Source organism: Sebastes fasciatus, chromosome 2 (assembly GCF_043250625.1).
Source record: "Sebastes fasciatus isolate fSebFas1 chromosome 2, fSebFas1.pri, whole genome shotgun sequence".
Lineage (NCBI taxonomy): Eukaryota > Metazoa > Chordata > Actinopteri > Perciformes > Sebastidae > Sebastes > Sebastes fasciatus.
Window position 1 is genome coordinate 6,941,603 of NC_133796.1, and position 21,179 is coordinate 6,962,781.

A 21,179-nucleotide genomic window follows, 5' to 3' on the forward strand; every position below is an offset into this window, starting at 1 on the left:
CAAACCACCTCGGCGAACCCACTGGTGCTTCTCGCAGCAATCCCCTCGACTCCCCCGCCGCCCCGCGGAGCCCGGTCTCCCCCAATTCCTCCGTATAATAACATGATTCATATATTTGATATGGCCCAGATAGCTCATGAAGACGCATTATTCCCCATTCCTCAAGTGAAAGTAGTATTATGCCATGCTGTTGTTAGTGCTGGTGTTTTGGTGTAGAGAGGTCACACTATTTTTCTTTTCCAGGTGAACCGTGGCTGCGAGATTGGCCGGGGCAACAGAAAGAGAAATCACACCAGAGAGGAAGGGAAATCGGATCAGCGAGCACAATAAAGCAGCAACTCCAAAGAAAATGACCTGGGAAGCAAGCCCACATGTCCACCTCTCAAAAGGGTGTGTGTGTGTGTGTGTGTGTGTGTGTGTGTGTGTGTTAGTGGAATATATTTTTAGGGGAAGAAGGACTGCGATACATATAACTACAGGCTGTCGTTTTGTTTGCTCACTCCCGTGGCAAAATGGAGGACATACATCGTCTCTTATTGCCTGAAAAAAAAAAAGAAAAGAGCGGAAAAAAAGGGGGGCCCACAATGCAATTCCAGTTGCCCTTGGGTGTGGCATGGCGCTGGTCACTCAGGGAGTGTGCTGCAGGAGTCACATGGCTCAGATGGATCGCATCAATTTGCCACAAAAACAATACCCACCCCCCTCTCTTTCTTTCTCTCTCTCCCTCCTTCATATATTCCTCCTTCGTTCTCCCTCTTTACCTCCTCTCAGCCCTCAGTCCATCATCACATAATAGAAGAGAAGCACAAAAACCACAGCCTGACCTCTCTCTTCATCCCCTCTTTCTCACTTTTTCTCCCTCGGCCTATACTCTATTTTTTCTCCTTTTTTACTTTCATATTCTCTCTCTCATTCACCCTCTATCTCTGCACAACTGTTACATTTTACGTAATGATTAAATCTATTAATTGTTCTCTACCTCTCTCCCTTTCTATCGTTCTTTTCCGTCTCTCAGTATCTTGGTTTTTGTGTCACTTTATTTTCCTCAACATTTCAAATGTGTTTCACTGGAAATAAACTCAAGTTAACAAAGGACAGCCCTCAAGGTTAATATTTAAAACAGATGATTGATATTAATTAAAGAAAAAAATCACTAATATTAGTGTTATCAGCTATGATATAAAACCACTCAATAACAATTTGGTTCAATTCACATTCTCTCTGTGTGTCTCTCGTTCCCTGCTGTACATCTCCCACTGACGACCAGAAGGTCACTACTGCCACCTTGTGGTCATCTTTGTAACAGCATAAAGGGAAGTAGTGCCACCAAATTGTCATGATGGGTGTTTCATTTGAACATTACATTATTTATTTACAGTAAGTCTGAGAGTTGCATGTCCTTATGGGACCAAACTGGTGTGACCGTTTACAGCGAGATTATAATCATAAATCATAAAGATTAAACTTTTTGCACCTCTGCATATAACCCAAAGAATAAACCAACACAACAGAGTTTTTCTTCACTTGTAATCTGTGCTCTGAGTTCAGCAAAAAATCAAGTAAGTTCAATTGAATTTGTGATCACTGCCTCACTGCCTTTGCAGTCTTAAAACACAGCTGGGGGGTATTTATAAATTATAGCGTTTAACATACTCACAATTTCAAATGGAAAGACTCTGAAAATTGTTGTCTCAATCAGCTTCTTACTATCCATTATGGTGTCCTATGAACACAACATTTTATGTTATTTCAATTGAGATATTTCTGTAATATTTTTTTTTGTTTGAGATGGGCAGGATTCTGTCGACAAAACACATATCTTTGTGCATCAATTAGAATAGCAATATTTCATTCAAAATGTGATGACAGTTGTGGGGTTGTTGCTTGTGCAGGGACGCCGTTGTCAATAAAATCTGATAACATCACACTTACACAGTCCTGACATAATAGATTAGAGTGTTAAACTCTTAATAAATAGTATCTGAGGATGTTTTATTTTCTGACCATTATACTGGAACATGGACTGATGCTCATTTAGTCATGAACATTTAATGTTGTAGAGAAATCCTCAAGATTTCAGGGGCTTTATGTAACAGATAAATAAAACAATGAGCAGTATCCATATAGGTATTTAAGAAAGGCCTTTATATAGAGTATGGAGGCACTGAGAGGCTTAAGTGATTTAATTTTTCTCCTGTGTGTATCTTAATTTACAGTATAATACAGCACTATGAATAGAAACATGTACGTATCATGAGATTACAACTCAGCCTTTGAATACAGATGAATACAGTTTAGTCTGGAACAGCTTAGTGAGGTGAGGAAACAACCCCGATGATGTCATTTGAGATGACCTCAAACTATAAATTTATGACAGAAAGTCTCTTGTTTCAAAAACAGAGGCATGAGAACAGAGAGGGACGGGGCAAGGAGGTTCTAATGAAAATGTTATTGAGTTGCATTATGGGAAGTGTAGGAATCTGTTTTTTTGCCATACAAGGAACTAATATTGAGGATATTTCTGATGTTATGGAAGTGTATAAATCTCTGGAGTACCATTTTAATTCAATGAATTATTAACAAGTTAAAAATAAAATCGAATTCAAAGTCCACTTACTAGCTTTCCCCACATCTCCTGGTCTTCTTCAGCGGATGCAGTTTAGTCAGATGTCGTGAGGATAGCGCAGTTGTCATCATGTGATCCAAGTATGGATTCATATACAACTGAGCAAACTCACATCAGCTCAAGAAGACTGTGAGCTGCAGTTGAAAGGTCCAGAAAGAGACAAGTTCCTCTCATTTGCCTTTGTCCTAGTACCCATGGGCCACTGAGACACACATCTTCTTCCAGCCATGAGTCCAATGCAGACACATTATGTAAAATGAAGTTAAACTAAATACACTTTTGCTTTTTCTTCTCCACATTTCCCGATTCTAACCTCTACTGTGTCCTCTCTTCCCCTCATTCACATTCAATCAATCCCTACTCAGCCCTGCAGTTGGAGAGAAAAAAATAATAAACCCTGAAATAATAGCTTAAACTGAAGTATTACTTTAATACTTCAATAGAAATAACCTGGTTCCAACATTTTGAAAGGAGCAGGCTCAGTTGCCCGAGGCTACGCTGTAATGTGTGAGTGGAAGTATATGGGCTGTCACTTCAGATTAGAGAACAGTCTCAGTGTGCCTTTGACGGAGAGGCAACAGAGGTAATAGAAGGTGGAAAGGATTACAGTTCATAAAAAAATCACATATGAATGGACATAACCAACAATGAAAGATGTCATTTTCAGCACAGGCTTGTTTTACCACCAATTGGGCCTGAATTACAGCTATTGTAATAGCGTGGCATGTGTGTGTGCGTGTGTGTGTGCGTGGTATGGAGAGGTTTTGTGTTTAATGTCTTTCTCTAACATCTGCACAGCTGCATTATTTTCTTTGCACTGCAAATTAATCTACATTTAACGTTCACAAATATTTTTAGCTTTGAATTATAGGGCTCTGTCTAGCCTCTGTGCAGTTTGTTGATATTGATCATCAAATATGTGACATACCAGCTAAAAACATCGTCATTCAACCCCTCACTAACACAATAACACCAATCAATAGCAACTGCAACATCATCATAAGCATGACGGACAACAAAAAAGTCATTGAGAAGAACATTATCTCATAACGATTTAAGATGCAGACTGAGCGACAACCCGATTCGACTGTTATCAGCTCATTATATGGGCGCTATCAGTTGTTAAGCCACATAGATGTGGGTCAGTAGGGGCCTGCTATAGTTACTATACGTTGTAAAAGTGAAAGCGAAACTTAAAAGCAACACGTTCTAACACGAAAAACTGAATGTTACGTTTTTAACACAAACAAAATAACTATGTTCAAAAGTGAAAGTGAAACTTAAGGTTGTGAACACAAAGACAACTACACGTTGTTTGTTTCAATCGTGATGTAAACCCCGGCATCCTGGGTCATATATACCATGTTTTGTGTCCAATCGCCCCTGACCTTGACTCCGTTTCACTCTGTCTATACTACAGGGCCTGACTTCCTCTTCTGCTCCTGTCATAACTATTACGGTCGCTAGAGGTCGCTGTTGTTCTTTTATTCCTTCTTTCTGTGATCGCCCATGTGAATCGATGATAAACTACTAGTGGGTGCAGCAGGCCCCTTCTAACCACATCTACGATCCACATCACATTTATTTAATGTAATTTGCCCATTTTCTTTTCTAAGTAGAAAATGTATTTGAGATTGTCATGGCCTATAACTATTATGATTTAAAGGTGCAGTTTGTAGGATTTGGTGGCATCTAGATGAAAATATAATAAATAAATCCTTGCGGGCTGCTGTCCTGTTTGAACAAATTCCTGCTTCTTCTTTGCATCCTAACCAGAGACAGATGTTGGAATTTATATCTATAAACTGCTCTTAACTCATATGGGAAGTGATAAGCAAAATATCTTTGTCAAAAATATTAAGAAAACAGAATAAATGGGTTCAGTTCCCCTTTAATTGCTGTGATATTTTCCACAGTTTTTTATTCAAGCTTTATCTTTTATATACATAGCGCATTGCAGTGCTTACCTTTACCACATATATCGGTATGTGTAATATCTCCATCAAATAACACCATCACAGATGTCTTAATAGACCCGTCTGTCTTTCAGTCCCAACATTTTGTTGATTACTTCCTGCTGCAGCATTCCATTCTGGATCAGGTGGAAACTTACAGAAGCACTGACCGTTGATCACGTCGTGGTTAATGTGTACAAGACTTCATGGTTAATGATCATAGTTAAATGAGAACATGCATCTGCTTTCTTTTGGCTTCTTGTGCAATTACAGTAATCTACACAAAAAAAATGTGTAATTGAATACAATAAAGTTATTTTCTACAGTTAAACAATTTCATTTAGCAGACGCTTTTGTCCAAAGCAACGTACATCTGAGAGTTTGTGCACCACAAGCAACATTTTTTCAAAATATTTTTGATAAAAGCAAAATATTTTAATTTTAGGACGTTTTTTTCCATCCAAACATTGCTCTGCTTCCCGGTGTACTTTATTCTCTCACATCTGTCAGTGTAATAAATAAGATGGAGAGTAGGAACAAGGCATTAATTTGAGTTTTAGTAAACTGTGGTTGTAGGAAAATTGCAATATAAATAGATTAAGCTAGGGTACAGACAACAAGGATTTTTGTTATGCAGTTAGCATTCCTTCGGGTGCCAAAATATTGTATTAACAAGTGGTTACAATATATACATTTGATTGATTTACAGATTTACTGGTGCTTAATTTTGAGTTTTTAATCACCATATTTGATGTAATAGGCTATAATGTATATATTTCCATGTGGCTTGCTTGCTTGCAGTGCATCTTTTATTGTTATCAACTTGTCCTTTAACACAAATCCTGTTAACTACAAATAATTAACCTTTTCTTGCCAACAATAAAGTAATTTATTCATCATTGTAAAACTGCATTCAGTCTAGAAGAGTTATGTAAAGATACGAGTTGCTCACAATGAAGTTTCTCACACATTTTCTGTAATTTCCCCATTTTCTTTTCTAAGTGGTACATGTATTTGATATTGCCATAGCCTAACTATTTTGATTTAAAGGTGCATTTCGTAGGATTTGGCGGCTTCAAGATTAAAATATAATAAATAAATAAATAAAATTAATTAGACATTAGACTTTATTATTATTATTATTATGATTATTATTATTTTAATAATAATAAATAATAAATAATAAAATTTGATCTGAAGAGTAGACATGATTTAGGGATTGCTCTTAAATAATATATAAAAATGTATAAAATAAAATAGAGACTCACCTTATTTGAGATATTTGTACTAAAACCCACTAAATACTTATCACTTTTGAGAAGAAAAGTAGAATACTATATAGCTGAACAAATCTAACCCATTATATATATATATGTATATCTATAGTGAGATAATGTAGAGCATAACCCCCTGTTACATTATTTCCTCCTTCTAATTTTGTCTTTGCAGTGACAATATCAGTTATTATAAAATGTCCCTGAAAGCACCGTTTGGTATTTTACGAGCAGCACTTGAAGGCAGCATCAAAGCAAAATCTGATAACCAATCACCGGTCCGCCTTTTAGTCACCTGACTCCAAACTCCAAGTCACGTGACTGATATTCCATCCTCGCCATTTTGCAATGTGGGAGAGAGAGAGAGAGAGAGAGAGAGGGAGGCCACTTCTTTTCTTTTTATGACTGAACGAATAAAATAAAGCAGTTTTATGTGTTGAGGACAAAGAGCGACGAGTTTTTCTGTGTCAGTGAGTATATATTCTTTATAAAAACACAGCCACGTGGCTTCTCCTTCACACATTAACCTGAAAGATCATTAACATGCTCTTAAAATGTTCACTAAGCTAGCTCTGTGTGAGACTCGTGTCTCTCCCTCTCCTCTCTCTCTCTCTCTGTCTCTGTGTGTTTGAGTAGCTGTGAAGCTAACTGAGAAGCTAAGAGTCTGTCTCCTGCTGCCAAATACTCACATTTCCTTTCTCCTTCATGTGAAAGTGTCTTCAGTGTGGCAGCAGCTCTAGTAGCATGTCTGATAACATGAGCTAGCAGAGTTAGCCTGGTGGTGTTTCAGTGGGAGGCTGTGATCAGCTTCACTCTTCAGGGGAGGGAGTGGAAGTGGATGAAATATTTTTAGATCCTGACATAACAGGTGCTCATCTGAGACTGTAGAGCACATGATGGTGTCTACAGACCACAGGCACTTCATAAAACTATAGACTACAGCAGGTTTATCTTTGACACACTTTAAGTTATCTGAGTTGCTTATTTGGCACATGTCCATGTTGCTTGGATTAGACATTTCTAATAGAAGAAGTCCATTATTGTTGACTGTCTACAGAGAATCTACCCTGACCACAGGCACTTAATAAAACTATACTACAGCAGGCTTAGCTTTCTGTTTCAAATAGTTTTATTAAGAAGCATGTGCATGTCAGTGATACAGACTTCTGTGGGGTGTGTATCATGCCTCATTTTGATATATATCAACAAAAATAGACAATACTAAGGGCAAACAAAAATGGAGACAAGTTAATACAAAGAACATAAGTAGTGAAAACAAAACAAAACAAATAGATAAATAAAACACAGACAACACCCTAAGGCACACAAATCAGGGAGACATTGGCGCAGGCCTAGCTTTTTTTTAATCTTTGACACACTTTTAAGTTATCTGACCATGAGTTGCTGATTTGGCACATGTCCATGTTGCTTGGATTAGACATTTCTAATAGAAGTCCAGTATTGTTGCACTGAATTTATTCCAGTGTTAATAATACCACTGGGCCGGTTTCTAGCTGGATAACAGCCAATGACTCTTGCATATGGTAACCCTTTCTCCTAATGTGCATCCCACTGTTTTGATTCAGTCACACAGAAGCAGAAGTAGGAGAAAGAGGAAGGTGATTTGCGGTCAGAAAGAGGAAAGTTTTTGTATTTGCAGATATGAAAGGAATTTAACCGCATGAGTTAGGACCATTTCCCTCATTGCTTAGTTTGTAAACAGATGCACATGGTGCTGCACATGTTTGCAAGCCTGTCTGTTGACAAGCAGTGACAAGAGGGCTTATCATGAATGAGTTAAGCTGTCACGCTTGTCATGGTCATTTGGGATCCTTCCCTGTTCTTCTAAATAGCCAATCCCTTCACTACACATGTAAATAGTTTTCTTGAGGTAACAGTTAGACAATGTCCCCATTTAACTGATGAACCCAGAGGTCACTGTTACACTCTAGCCGTATTTTTCAATTGCTTGTACTCATGTTCGCTGTTCAAGGTTCAAGGTTCTTTATTTGTCGTTTGTCAATTCCAGCAAAGCAGTCATTGGCAATGAAAATATTTGATCTCAGGTTCCTTCAGTAATGGGGGGAGAAACGGGAAATCACTCAAGTAAATGTAAAAGCAAAATGATAATCTAAGGCATGTATATATGTGTGTATATATATATATGTATATATATATATACTGTATATATGTTTATTTTTAATATTATTTTTGCTATATTTAATGCCATATTTATTTTTTTATTGAGTCATTTTTATATTATTTATTTATTTTTGCAGGTTCCGTCGTCCATAATAAGTGTCCCCCTAACATTTTGATAAAAGTTGTATTTTTTTAATTTCATATAGCACCAACCAGTTTCTCTTTGTTCCCTGCTGTCTGCCAGGTCATGGAGGAGATCAGCAATGTAGCTGTTCTCATCACACACTCCTCCACTGCCTCCTCTTCCTCCTCCACTCCGTCAGCACTGGGATCCCTCTCTCAAACCCGAACCCAGCCAGAGGCAGAGGACGACGCCTCCCACAGTTTTCAGCAAAAACAAGCTGCAGATTCTCTCATCCAGGTCATTGAGAAGCTCAGCAAAATCGTGGAGAAGCGGCCCCAGCGACGCTGCTCCTTGGCGGGACAGAAAAGGGGAGGAGGAGGAGGTGAGGAGGGGACGAGGGGGAGCAGAGGAGGCTCTCCCATAAAGAAAATTAAGAGGAACTGTAAAGGGCAGGAGAGCGCAGAGGAGGTGCGATTAGATGGCAGCACGGCTGGAGCCGCTCTTTCTTCACCCGTGTCAGGTGACGGTAACGACAACAACATTGCCTCAAGGGTCACGGAGGTAGCTGACAACCCCAACAGCGGCGACCACAGGCGGACAGTGACGTGCTATCAGTGCAGCCTGTGCCCCTATCTCTCCCAGACGCTGCCCCTGCTGAAAGAGCACCTGAAGCAACACAACGAGCAGCACAGTGACCTCATCCTCATGTGCTCCGAGTGTCGCTTCACCTCCAGAGACCAGGGGCAGCTGGAGGAACACGTCAGGCTGCACTTTGGTAAATGCAAGGAAGAGGTTTTAAGTAAGCAGGATGGGGAATGGACTGGGAGCGGTGGCAGCATAGGAACCGAGGTGATTAAAAGCTCGTTGGAGCTACCACAGAAGAAGAAATGGTATAGCTATGAGGAGTATGGATTGTACCGCTGCCTGATCTGCAGCTACGTGTGTAGCCAGCAGCGAATGCTCAAGACCCACGCCTGGAAGCACGCTGGCCTGGTCGACTGCTCTTACCCCATCTTCGAGGATGAAGACGGGGCGACCCCGAGGAGAGACGTCCAGGCTGCAGCGAACACTGCTGCAACCACAGAGGAAGTAGTTGTTCTTTCACCTGTTCTTCAAGATAAAAGCATGCAAAAGCTGCCCTTCAAGCTCCAGCTCTGCATGCCAGTGGATGTTGAGAACAAACGGGACGTGCTGAATCATCCGGTTTCCGATCTCAGTGAAAGTCTAAAGACAGAAGAGGAGGAAAGCGTGTACCCCATCAAAGACCTGACCTCCGAGGTGCCCATGGTGGAGGTGCAGGTGACGACGGAGGCAGAGTCTGAGGCGGAGATTGATAACGCTTCCATCGCGGACAGCTTACTGTCATCAGCTCAGAAGATCATCAACAGCAGTCCCAACAGTGCCGGCCACATCAACGTGATTGTGGAGCGCCTTCCGTCAGCTGAGGATTCAGTCATGGCGACTAACCCACTTCTTCTCAGCCCAGACGTGGACGGGGACAAGAGCTTACTGGATGCAGAGGAGAAAGAGCGGGATCATGTGGTACCTGTAAAGGATGAGGTGGCCCCTGACAGCCAGCCTTTAGGAGCTGAAATTAAACCCTCTGTGGGTAGCGACTCTCCGCGTGATGAGAACATTCCCCCGGCTGGTCGCAAGAGGACACATTCTGAGTCTCTCCGCCTGCACTCTCTGGCGGCTGAGGTCCTGGTAGCGATGCCTATGAGGACCTCCGAACTCCCCACTGCCAGCACCAGGGTATGTCTGAAGACAATCGCAGCCCAGGCACAGAGCCCAGACACGGGCCAGAAACTCATAGAGGTGACTACAGCTGGACAGACGGCTTCTGGCGTAGAGACGACAGCGGCTCTGTTGGACTTGGAGCTTCACGGCGAGGGCAGAGAGGAAGATCTGGGGTCCCTGTGCCTGGGGGAGGGAGACGAGGAGGGCCCTGCAACCAAAGCAGGCATCAGCCTGTCGCTGCTCACCGTCATCGAAAGACTCAGAGAGCGCTCGGACCAGAACGCCTCAGATGAGGATATATTAAAAGAGCTCCAAGACAACGCGCAGTTCCAAAACGGAGCCGTGGCCGGCGTGGTCACAGGGAACGGAATGGACGGGTTGGTCGCCTCTCCCGATGGCGGTCTGGTGGACTACATCCCCGGCAGTGAAAGACCATACCGGTGCCGCCTTTGTCGCTACAGCAGCGGCAATAAGGGCTACATTAAACAGCACCTACGGGTGCACAGGCAGAGACAGCCGTATCAGTGTCCAATCTGTGAGCACATCGCCTCGGACAGTAAGGACCTGGAGAGCCATATGATCCACCACTGTAAGACCAGGATGTACCAGTGCAAGCAGTGTCCAGACGCCTTCCACTACAAGGTGAGGAGACGCCAACGCTCACATGCAGCATTCAATCCTGTTCATTTATATGAGATTATTTAATCCTTGGGCCTCACTAGGGACATTTTTGGCTTTTTAATTTTGGCTGTGTTAATGCATACGCTATACATTCTGGCAAGGGTTTGATTCAACTTGAGCTATAATAAGTCTATAATAAACTGTGTAACTAATATACAGACACTCAGACCCTTAAGGACAAAAATGTCCCCATTGAGACCTATTAAAACATCAATTTTTGATACTACGGCCATTACAGCATAAAACATGCATTCTATTATACCAGGCTTTCAATCTAGAGCCCTGACTTCAAAATTTTAGTTTTTGTCATATTTGCAAATACCTGCTATTTTCCTGGTGTCCACTAGGGGCATAGCTGCTGTATTATGGAGCACTGCAGTGTTTGATGCATGCACCAATACCAAAGTTGTTTCTAATCGTTGGCATTAATTGTTTCTATGGCATTTAAAATATTTTTTTAAAAAAACAGTAGTATCATGTAAACAAACTGGCATTTAAAGTAGAGATGCACCGATTAAACTTTTTTTCAGTTCCGTTCCCATACCTGAATTTGTATATCTGCAGAAACGTCTATAATCCCATGATCGGAGCTCTTTTTGCATCAAATTTGCATTGCATTGCAATTTTGCATTAAATGTAAATGTATTCCAAAGCAATTTATTTGAACAGTCTGTAGGTTAAGTAAGCTTCACATACAAACAGATGTAGGAGTGCAAATTGCTATGGTAACTCATTTGAATGTTTTGAAACATTTGAACAAATCACTAATCGATTTTTATACATGAGTTCAAAAGTAATAAGAGAATTTCACAGAGGAGTGCGACGGCAAATTGACAACCCCTTCAGAAGGTTTTCAAAGTGAATATTTTAAATAAAAGTGCAAGAACTGTGTAGAGAAATAAATATCTCCACTATCAAGTAAATTAAAAACAACAATGTGTGTGACTGCAGCTTAAATCTGCTGCACTGTGAAAAAACAAACAAGAACATTAGAGCAACTTATTTAAAGTGAGGCGCAAGGGTTAAAGTGTGCAGTATATTGTAATGTTGAGGTAGCTGGTGCTGTAGTCTGAACTAACCTCTCGGGTCTTCATCATGGTAGGTTAGACAGAGATGCAGGCCATGCTGAGCCACATTCTGTACAGAGACATTGTTTATGTATTTGCCAGTAAATGTGGAAGTCCACCACTTTGTTCCCTCCGGCTCACTCGCACCACTGTGTAACAGTTTCCAACTACTGGACTCCTACAGTTCTAATTGTCACTTTTGTCCATGTCCTCATTATTTTTTTGTAAAAACACATTTCACAGAAAGTTTATTTTCCAAGTTAAAATGCCAAAAAAATTCTCCGGTTGAGAATGTGATGCTGTTCTTTTTCATACATGACAGTAAACTGGATAATGAGACTTTTGGTGGAATGAACGAAGCAGTTTGAATGTGTTACGTTGAAATTATCCTGGTAATTTTTCACTATTTTATGGGTAAAGTGATTATAAGTGGCTGATAAAGAGGTATACATTGCTCCCACCATCACAAACACATGCACCTACGTACATCTGGAGGCAGATGTCAGCATGTGTGAGCGTTTCATCGTCCTCAAACACTAAGGTTATATTTGCTATGAGACTTCTCTCCTGTCAACATCTGTGTTTATTTCTCAGCAACCCAAACACTAAAGATGAGTTGAGGCCTAAAGAGATAAGTTAAATTACCTCCTGCATCTGTGCCTCGGGTTGATGATACAGGCAAAGGAGGAAACGTATTGATCCCGTTGCTATCATGGAACTCCAGCGCACATATGCAGCCGAGATTATTCATCATTCAACAAGTTCATCACATTATTCCACAGCTTTGGGAGTTAGGCTCAGAAAGTTGTTGTAATCGTGAAGGTTGGTCTCTTAAAAAAGGAGTAGGCAGTGTATTGTTGGCATCATTGGGCAAAAAATCCATGATAACCTTTCAGCATGTTGTAATTCAAGTGTACTGGGAGAGTTCGACATCTCATCATAGCTCTGTTTTCAGGCTAAAAAAAAATCTAGGTCATGACAGGAGACTTTGGTCAATCACAGGTCATGTCAGAGAGAGAGCGTTCCTATTAGCTGTTCTAGAAATACAGATGTGTGTGCACGTCCCTTCAGATGGTGAAAGCCTGATTCAACAGCGGAACATCCTGCAGGAAAAGTTGATATTCCAGCATTAGCAACAACTGCCACTGCAAAGCAACCCAAAAAAGGAACACGGACTTATCAAAAAGAGAGTCTGGCAATATAGGCGAAGAGATGGAGAGAAAATGTTGCTAATGGTTTAGCTAATAGCCTTCTGCTCATGGCTGTGGCTAGCCACATGGCTACGGTAGCTATGGCAGTACCTCAGGGAAAGCATCATTTCTGTCCATCTCTCCATACAGTTTTGCGTTCTGCGTGAGCTCACCATGGATGTATAGAGAGAACGGAGCTCACCGCTTCGGAGCAGAAGGCCAGACTATTATATATTATTATATTAGCAACACTTTCTCTCCATCTCTAAAGCGCTTCACTGATATTGCAGCTTGCTAGAGCCTCGAATTACAATATGTCATCCCAAATTGCTTTACAGGGCCAAAAGTTTGCAAAGAAAACAGGAGGGTAATTCTCATAGAATTGTCACTATTTAACAGCATTGGGATGATGTTTGAAATGAACGACTAGTACTCCTTCAGGTTACTGTATGAAGCTTGTGTCTGTGCTCGTCTGGTGGGAGGGGCTTAGGACAGAGAGAGGAGAGCTGCAGGATGAGGGCTGTAGTTTCAAATTCAGGCATGTTTTTGACTTTTCCAGAAAACTGCCTACCCTGGGGCACCACTTGAATTACAACATGCTGAAAAGTTATTAAGGAATTTTTGCCCAATAACACCAAAAATAAACTGCCTCCTCCTGCTTTAAACCAGCAGGGTGCATCAGTGAAGATCACTGCAGGTCCACAGTTTAGATATTTTGTTGAGACTGACTAGTGCAAAACAGCATTTGTCAGAGAATATTCCAATAGAGGACAATACGTTTCTCATCTTTTTGTCAATACCTCCATATCTACGGTGCCTTTAAATGTATTTTCTATTCCATAGAGGCCACAAATGACCACTTTAAATAAATTGGTGAACCATTATGCAACCTCAGAATTTCTATGTATTTATTGTACCTTGTCTAAAATGAGCAGCCTCATACATTTTCATTAAATCAAATTAGAAATTTATCAATTATCAAATTTGGCTGTTTTGCTAGCTGGTTCCAAGTTGGTAAAAACGTATATTTGAAAATCTGTTTTGAATGTCAACTGTATGTATTGTCATTTCTTTGTGTATAAATCTGATGGTGTGTGTTTTCCTCACTTAGAGTCAGTTAAGAACTCATGAAAAGGAGCACCACAGCTTCAGTGATGACATGGCAGCCCTCACTCCAGTCACTGAAACCGTGGCCATGGTGGAGGAAGCTGAGCGGGTAACGGATGAAGGTAAGACGTGGTTTTATGGCCTCATTATGTGTTAAGATGGGAACAGAGATTGTTACTATGTATTTACTAGCTAACACTCCTCAGAGCAGATCTCTTCTGTTGCCATGTATTGCATTTTGAGAAAGTTGTAGATATGTTTTCATTTGTCGTCTATTACAGAATGTGGTATGCAGAAGATGTACAAGTGCGACGTGTGCGACTACACCAGCTCGACGTACGTTGGAGTGAGGAACCACCGTCGGATTCATAACTCTGACAAGCCTTATCGGTGAGTTGTTAAAAAAATACCTTGCAATGCCCCACTATCACCTAAAAGCATGTACTCATACCACCAATCTAGAGTAATGAACTGTCCACAGGTCCTGAATGAAGTCTTGAAATGTCTGAACTTAAACTAAAGGTGATTCTTGCAGCAGCTAGGAGCAACTGGTGTAGGATTTGGGTTCATTGCAATTTTGTTTTAATAATAAAAACTATAGGAAACTTAATTTATATCTATAGGTAGGAATGCATGTGATAGTGATGTGATGCTGTGCAAAGCATTTGATATTACTGAAAACATCAAATTAGTAAAAATCATCAGTGATTTTTATGATTCTTCTAACGTAAGTCCAGACGCCAGGATGGTTTGAGCATTTCATTTAGATGTGATATTAAATCAATGTCCTGTCACAGTATATGTGAATGTCATATGCTGACAGGAAGCACACAGTAACATGGGAAAGTAAAAAGTACTGCAATTCCGATCTTTACACAAACAGTGTAAAGGTAACAGAGGAATCTCAGTCACAGCCATAAAGTGGATATTAGACCGGATGAGCCCTCAACATGTTTCACATTTAATAGTCCTGCACTGTCCACCTTCTGTCAACACTAACTAGACTAATGACGTCAATCACACATCTGAGGAGACGCCCAGGTGGAGCAGTGTTCCTTATTTGGAGCTGAGGTTTGGGTCGGTGCTATCAGAAATCAACCTTAAAGTTAAGTCATCCATCCATGCACAGCTGTTTAGAATCAGATTCTGGTTGGGTGAAAGATAATTAAACTCTGTAATTTATGGAGTAACCACGTAAAAAGTATGCAAGCATAATGAATAATTTATTTAAGTGCACATGCTTCATAAATTGAAACTGGTGCCGTTTCAACACCAGCTTGTTTGACTGATGAGCATGACTGAATTCAGTTTCTGGTCGTCAGCAGTTTGTTTCAATATGAAATGTATTTGTGATAAAATTGATCTTCATAATAATCAAAGTAAAACTATTTAAAAACACACACAAGACAGTTTGCAAATACCTTTAATTAATTAACTATTTATTTGACTTAATAATATTCTTAAACTTGGGCTTCATGTACTGTTGATATAATACTTACCCTATATACTTACCTACTTTAGAAGTTGGGGATTTTGTTAGTTTTCTAAAACAAACATTTGTTTGTTTTAGTTAAACTGTGTTTTATTGATTGAATATGTTAATGATAGTGGCAGAAATCACACATGACATTTAGGCCTAGCTGTAACGACAGTGACATTAATAAAGTAGACACCAATCTGTATTTTTGGAGACTGATTGCATATTTCTTATCTGTTGCAAAATTGGATATGAACTTTACAGACTTCTGTGTTCATTCTTTTTGCGGACATTATCCTGCCTTTAGACTATAATCTTTGCATCAGTTTCAGAGATTTGCAATCTTTTATGGGTTTCTTTCTACATATTAGAAGTAAGACTTGAATAAAATGTGCGGCTGCCACTAGCTTTGAGTGAATAGAATATTCAGACTTCATTGTAATTCCTGTATTTCTGTGGTGTCCTGTGTAGTAGTGGTCAGTGAAAGTTGCATTTTCAGTGTTCACTTCCTATTTCAGGCAATGTGAGTTTTTATGTGCTGGCTCTCATGCAAGTGCCTGAGCTGTACTTGTCATTTCAGAAAGGTCCATTAGATGGCAGTACATGCTCGGTAGTGATCTCACTGTGTAGCCACTGTCACACTTTCTCACATGGCACCCTCACTGCTTCTCCCTGGTTTTAGTGCTATATAAATAGGCTTCATTGTTAGGCTATCATTAGGTATATTTTTGCATTTTAAATTACAAAGATAATAGTTTTAAAACAAATTAAATTCTTCATTGTAAAATGCAGAACACAGAAGGACAACGAGGCGCAGAAGTTGGAACTGCTTGAACTGAATTACTTAACGTGGTGGAAAATAATTCATTTTGCTGAGAGTTAACGTTACTGTTCCAAAACCCAAGACATGACATCAGCTTTATTTGTTTGCGATATTAGACGCATAGCATGAATTTCAAGTTTTAAACACACTATTATGGTCTATAAGCTAACATTAGCATTGAGCTAGCTCTTATCTGATGAACTACGGATGCAAATGTTTTGTAAAGATGTAACTTAAACTGTAATGTCGATGATGTGAAAAATTCTTAAAGGGAAAATGTTTTATGAGAGTACAACTTTTTAATGCCATATCAACAGACAGACCGGCCGCTGATCCATGAACCAGAAGCAGTAACGTTACTGAACCGTTTTTCACCAAACGTTTTATTTGTGGGGGAATTTAACCTACAGGACTCCACATAGAAAAACAACTCCTTGAATTCGGTTGATAAATGTAAACGTTATTAATGCTTTTATCCAGAAAAACGGCACCTCCCATGTTCACTTGTATGTGTTTACAGGCCAGTCCTGACCGCCCCAATATGGCGGCAACGTTGACGTACGATCCATCTACACATATCTATCTATGGTTATATCAGCCCACCTATTGTAGAATTGTCATAGTAAAGCTATGATAGAGACTAAAAATATGTAACTTGTTAACAATATGCATGAAAATAAAATGATAAAAAGGTAATAATAAAACACAAATTATAACATATTTCTGTTTTTATATTTGCATAATCTCATTTAATCTATCTAAAACAACTACTCTATTGAAACAATGTGCTTTTAGACTTTTGTTTTTTTTTCCTCATAAATTGTTCTTGGTTGGTCAAATCTGTCTTTTTAAATATTCTAGCCCCAGTAAACCTCAGATGATCAAGAGCGACTCTTTGTGTTGTCTGCCTTTTATTTTAATGCAGTGCAAGTGGCCGTGAGTCGAGTGTAGCCTCCGTCTGCAGTTCTTGTAAAGTATTTGCCTGGAAGCAACTAAAAAGCCAGTTTCATCTTCCAACCGCAACATCCAAAGTGCAACAAAGTAGAAAATATTGTGATCTATTTATTTTTCTTTAAGTGGCAATTTCCTCTCTGTTTTGCTGTAAATCCCTTATCTCCCTTCAGGCTACAAGTGTAGAGCAGCAAAACGATGACCTCAAATGGCAAGCGTGTTTAACTAAGACGCTCTATCTCCAATGTTCTCTCTCTCTCTCTCTCTCTCTCTCTCTCTCTCTCGCTCTCTCGCTCTCTCGCTCTCTCGCTCTCTCTCTCTCTCTCTTCTCTCCTCTCTCTCTCTCTCTCCCAGGTGCTGTAGCTGTGATTTTGCCACCACCAACATGAACAGTTTAAAGAGCCACATGAGGAGGCACCCTCAGGAGCACCAGGCCGTGCAGCTGCTGGAGCAGTACAGGTGAGAAAAACCTCAAACACAAGTCCACCACAGAGAGTGAATGATAGGAATGATGCTGGACCTCTGAGGTGAGAATGGAGCGCTGTAGCTGGCCATAAAGAAGCTAGGGTTATCACAGTCTATGTAGGTCTGAACCTGTGTGTGTCTATCCTGGTGTCAACAGACTGGAGAGTTGAGAAATGGGCTTCTGATTGCAAGGTTAGTGGCTGGTGGGTGGAGAACGTGAATAGGAGTGAATACGCTCTCCTCCTTGAAATGTTAAATATCCTCAACCTTGAGCGAGGCACTGATTGCAGATTTCCACTTCACTGAATGCTTGTTCTGTATTCTCCCGTCATCAGTACCTGCGAGGCTGGAGTGCCCTGGTTTTCATACAGTAGGAATGACAGTCAATGCCGTTCGGTAACACTTTATAATCACCATCATTTATAAATGGTAAATTGAGAGTTAATTAATCTTAATTAATATTTATTTTACGGTTAATAAATAACAAAATGATAGCTATCGCTGTGTTTCACTCACTTTTTAATGAACTGCAAAAATATTAAGAGTGTGACACAAGGGTAGGTGTTTTAACTCCTTTTCACTTTCTGATGTATCGGGGGGGGGGGGGGGGAGTCCCTGCAGTTACATGCTGACACATATGTGCTACCTGCTGATACCAGCTGATGGGATTTATTAGTAGTTTAGCTTTTGAATTCATGCTAAAATCACATATCTACAATCACACTGTCCCAGTCGGTCTTCTTTGGTGTGGTACGTTAGTGGTAAGAAAGCAGTGTTTGTTTGGACCACCTGTAAAAGGCGGGTCCGGGTTTGGTTGTTTGGTCTGCACCAGAGTTTGGTTGACAGCTTTAACACCAGCCCAAAGGAACCAGACCAAACATGTAAACTAGGGCTGTCAAAGTTAACACAATAATAACGTGTTAATGCAAATTCGTTTTAACGCCACTAATTTCTTTAACGCAACTTGTGATTTTTAGGTTGTAGCGGGCTCAGTTTTAAAGCTAGAGTGAAGATACTGGTATTATATGAAACTAGAAAAACCTAATGAATCCATCGGTAGGAAAGAGGCTTAAATAAATAATGCTCCAAAATTAAGCTACATTTTGGCATGGTCATTTTCAAAGGGGTCTCTTGACCTCTGACCACAAGGTACGTGAATGAAAATGGGTTCTATGGGTACCCACGAGTCTCCCCTTTTACAGACATGCCCACTTCATGATAATCACATGCAGTTTGGGGGCAAGTCATAGTCAAGTCAACACACTGACAGCTGTTGTTGCCTGTTGGGCTGCAGTTTGCCATGTTATGATTTGAGCATATTGTTTTATACTAAATGCAGTACCTGTGAGGGTTTCTGGACAATATTTAATTGTTTTGTGTTGTTAAATTTATTTCCAATAATACATATATACATGCATTTGCATAAAGCAAGCATATTTGCCCACTCCCATGTTGATAAGAGTATTACATATTTGACAAAGCTCTCTTTAAGGTACATTTTGAACAGATACAAAAATTGTGATTAATCCATCCATCCATCCATCTGCAACCGCTTATCCCGTTAGGGGTCGCGGGGGGGCTGGAGCCGATCCCAGCCGACATTGGGCGAAGGCAGGGTACACCCTGGACAGGTCGCCAGTCCATCGCAGGGCTGACACATAGAGACAGACAACCATTCACGCTCACACTCACACCTACGGGCAATTCTAGAGTCCACAATTAACCTAACCTGCATGTCTTTGGACTGTGGGAGGAAACCGGAGTACCCGGAGAAAACCCACGCTCACACGGGGAGAACATGCAAACTCCACACAGAAGGGTCCCAAGCCGGATTCGAACCTGCAACCCTCTAGCTGTGAGGCGCCAGTGCTAACCACTGCACCACCGTGCAGCCCTATATTGTGATTAATCACGATTCAATATTTTAATGGATCGACAGCCCTAATGTAAACACATCACAGTTTGTTGGGTGTGAAAAAACCTAATATGGGATGAGCTTAAAAAACACTGGATCCTACACTTCCCATAATGCAACTAACAGTATATTTCCATCCCCCCCTTCAAACTCAATATGTAATGCAGGGTCTGTTTTCTAATTTGTATTCTCCTTGCAAAACTTTCATTCATAATTGCCAACGCAGCCTCCATAATTCTCGACGGGGAAAGAGGCAGAAAAAATATGCAGAAAAACCCGATATGACCCCAAATCACAGAGATGCTGATTCATACTCATGAGATTTTCATGACTTGGAAAACATCGTAGCAGCATCACACACCAGCCTCGTGCGATGTTTTAAATATGCACATCAGCACTGGCTGCTTTATGATGAACCTGTTGTCACAAGATCTCGTCCAGTTCGTGTGTTCTTTATCCTAAATGAAAGGAACTTCAAGAATTTGAATAGTTCATAAAGACGTGATCCATAATTCTTTTAATTTTGTGAGATGACTTCACTAGTGCACTGTAAATCCTATTTCCTCGCTCCACTCTCTCAGGCTCAGTATCCCCTGTGGAGTCTCGAGTCAGGATGATTCCTCTTGATAGAAAGTAGAAGAAGGATTAGTCGAACGTCAGTACGCATATTAAATCAACTTGGACTTGATCCTCTCTCACTCTGTTGCTCATCTTCTCTCCTCTGTACCCCCCATCCATCCCCCTCTCTCTTCCAGGTGCTCTCTGTGTGGCTATGTGTGCAGTCATCCGCCGTCACTCAAATCCCACATGTGGAAGCACGCCGGAGACCAGAACTACAACTACGAGCAAGTTAACAAAGCCATTAACGAGGCCATCTCCCAGAGCAGCCGGTAAACGCATGAACTCAAGCACAGCGCTATCTGTACTTTGACTTCCTCTCAGGTTTCATTTCTGTACTTTCAAATATCTACGGTACGCCATAGGCATGGATGTATTAAGAGAACTGGATACAGCGTTGGAGGCGGGCTCCCGTTCATTCTTATGAAAGTTGCTCAGTGGCGCATGAAGCCTTAAATGGCTTCTGGAGGAGCTGCAGCATTTATTTCTGCACAAACTGCAACTTCCACTGAACACTCACTTGATACTCTCAAAGCCAAACTAACTCTCTCCTGCTCCACCATCTCACTTGTTTTCTCACACAGTCGATGCCGCTCTCTCTCTCTCTCTTGCTTCTCCACTCACTTCCAGCGTCCACGTTTCGCCCGACGTCGGTCACATTCCTGTTTTGCCACAACGGCTCCACTTTGTTTTTTTTGTACTTCTGTGGAGTTTGTGTTGGAGTTGTGGTGGGGGCTGGTCATTTATTGGCGTTAGCAGGCTACATTTCTAACCGAACGTTGGCTACGGTTGCACGTGAGCGTGCATGACATGACATCCGTTGGATTTTCCAGGAAAAACGGGCCCCCATTCTTCACATTAAAAGCGGTCTACAGGCTGATAGAGGAAACCCAGGAAGTCACAGAAGGTTTCATTTTTTAGGTTAGGTTACAACCTGTTCACACACTGGTAATAAAAAATGATTAAAAAAACATTTGCTCGTGTAAAAACTAACCCTTTTAAATAAAATATTTTATGTTAGTCG

The 21,179-nt window shown here is 40.7% G+C and overlaps 1 protein-coding gene across 2 annotated transcripts in view; it reads left to right on the plus strand.

Moving 5' to 3' along the window:
• The first annotated feature begins 6,154 nt into the window (after window positions 1-6,154).
• znf507 (zinc finger protein 507) overlaps window positions 6,155-21,179 on the plus strand; it is a 23,000-nt gene continuing 7,975 nt past the window's right edge. The window contains exons 1-6 of one of the 2 annotated variants that reach the window (XM_074660246.1): window positions 6,155-6,325; window positions 8,242-10,503; window positions 13,911-14,028; window positions 14,188-14,296; window positions 17,512-17,616; window positions 20,293-20,427. In XM_074660246.1, coding sequence (XP_074516347.1) covers window positions 8,245-10,503; window positions 13,911-14,028; window positions 14,188-14,296; window positions 17,512-17,616; window positions 20,293-20,427 — 2,726 coding nt within the window. In that variant the 5' untranslated portion in view covers window positions 6,155-6,325; window positions 8,242-8,244. Of the gene's footprint in view, window positions 6,326-8,241; window positions 10,504-13,910; window positions 14,029-14,187; window positions 14,297-17,511; window positions 17,617-20,292; window positions 20,820-21,179 lie in introns of those variants that run through there. The other variant, XM_074660237.1, reaches the window with a different exon arrangement.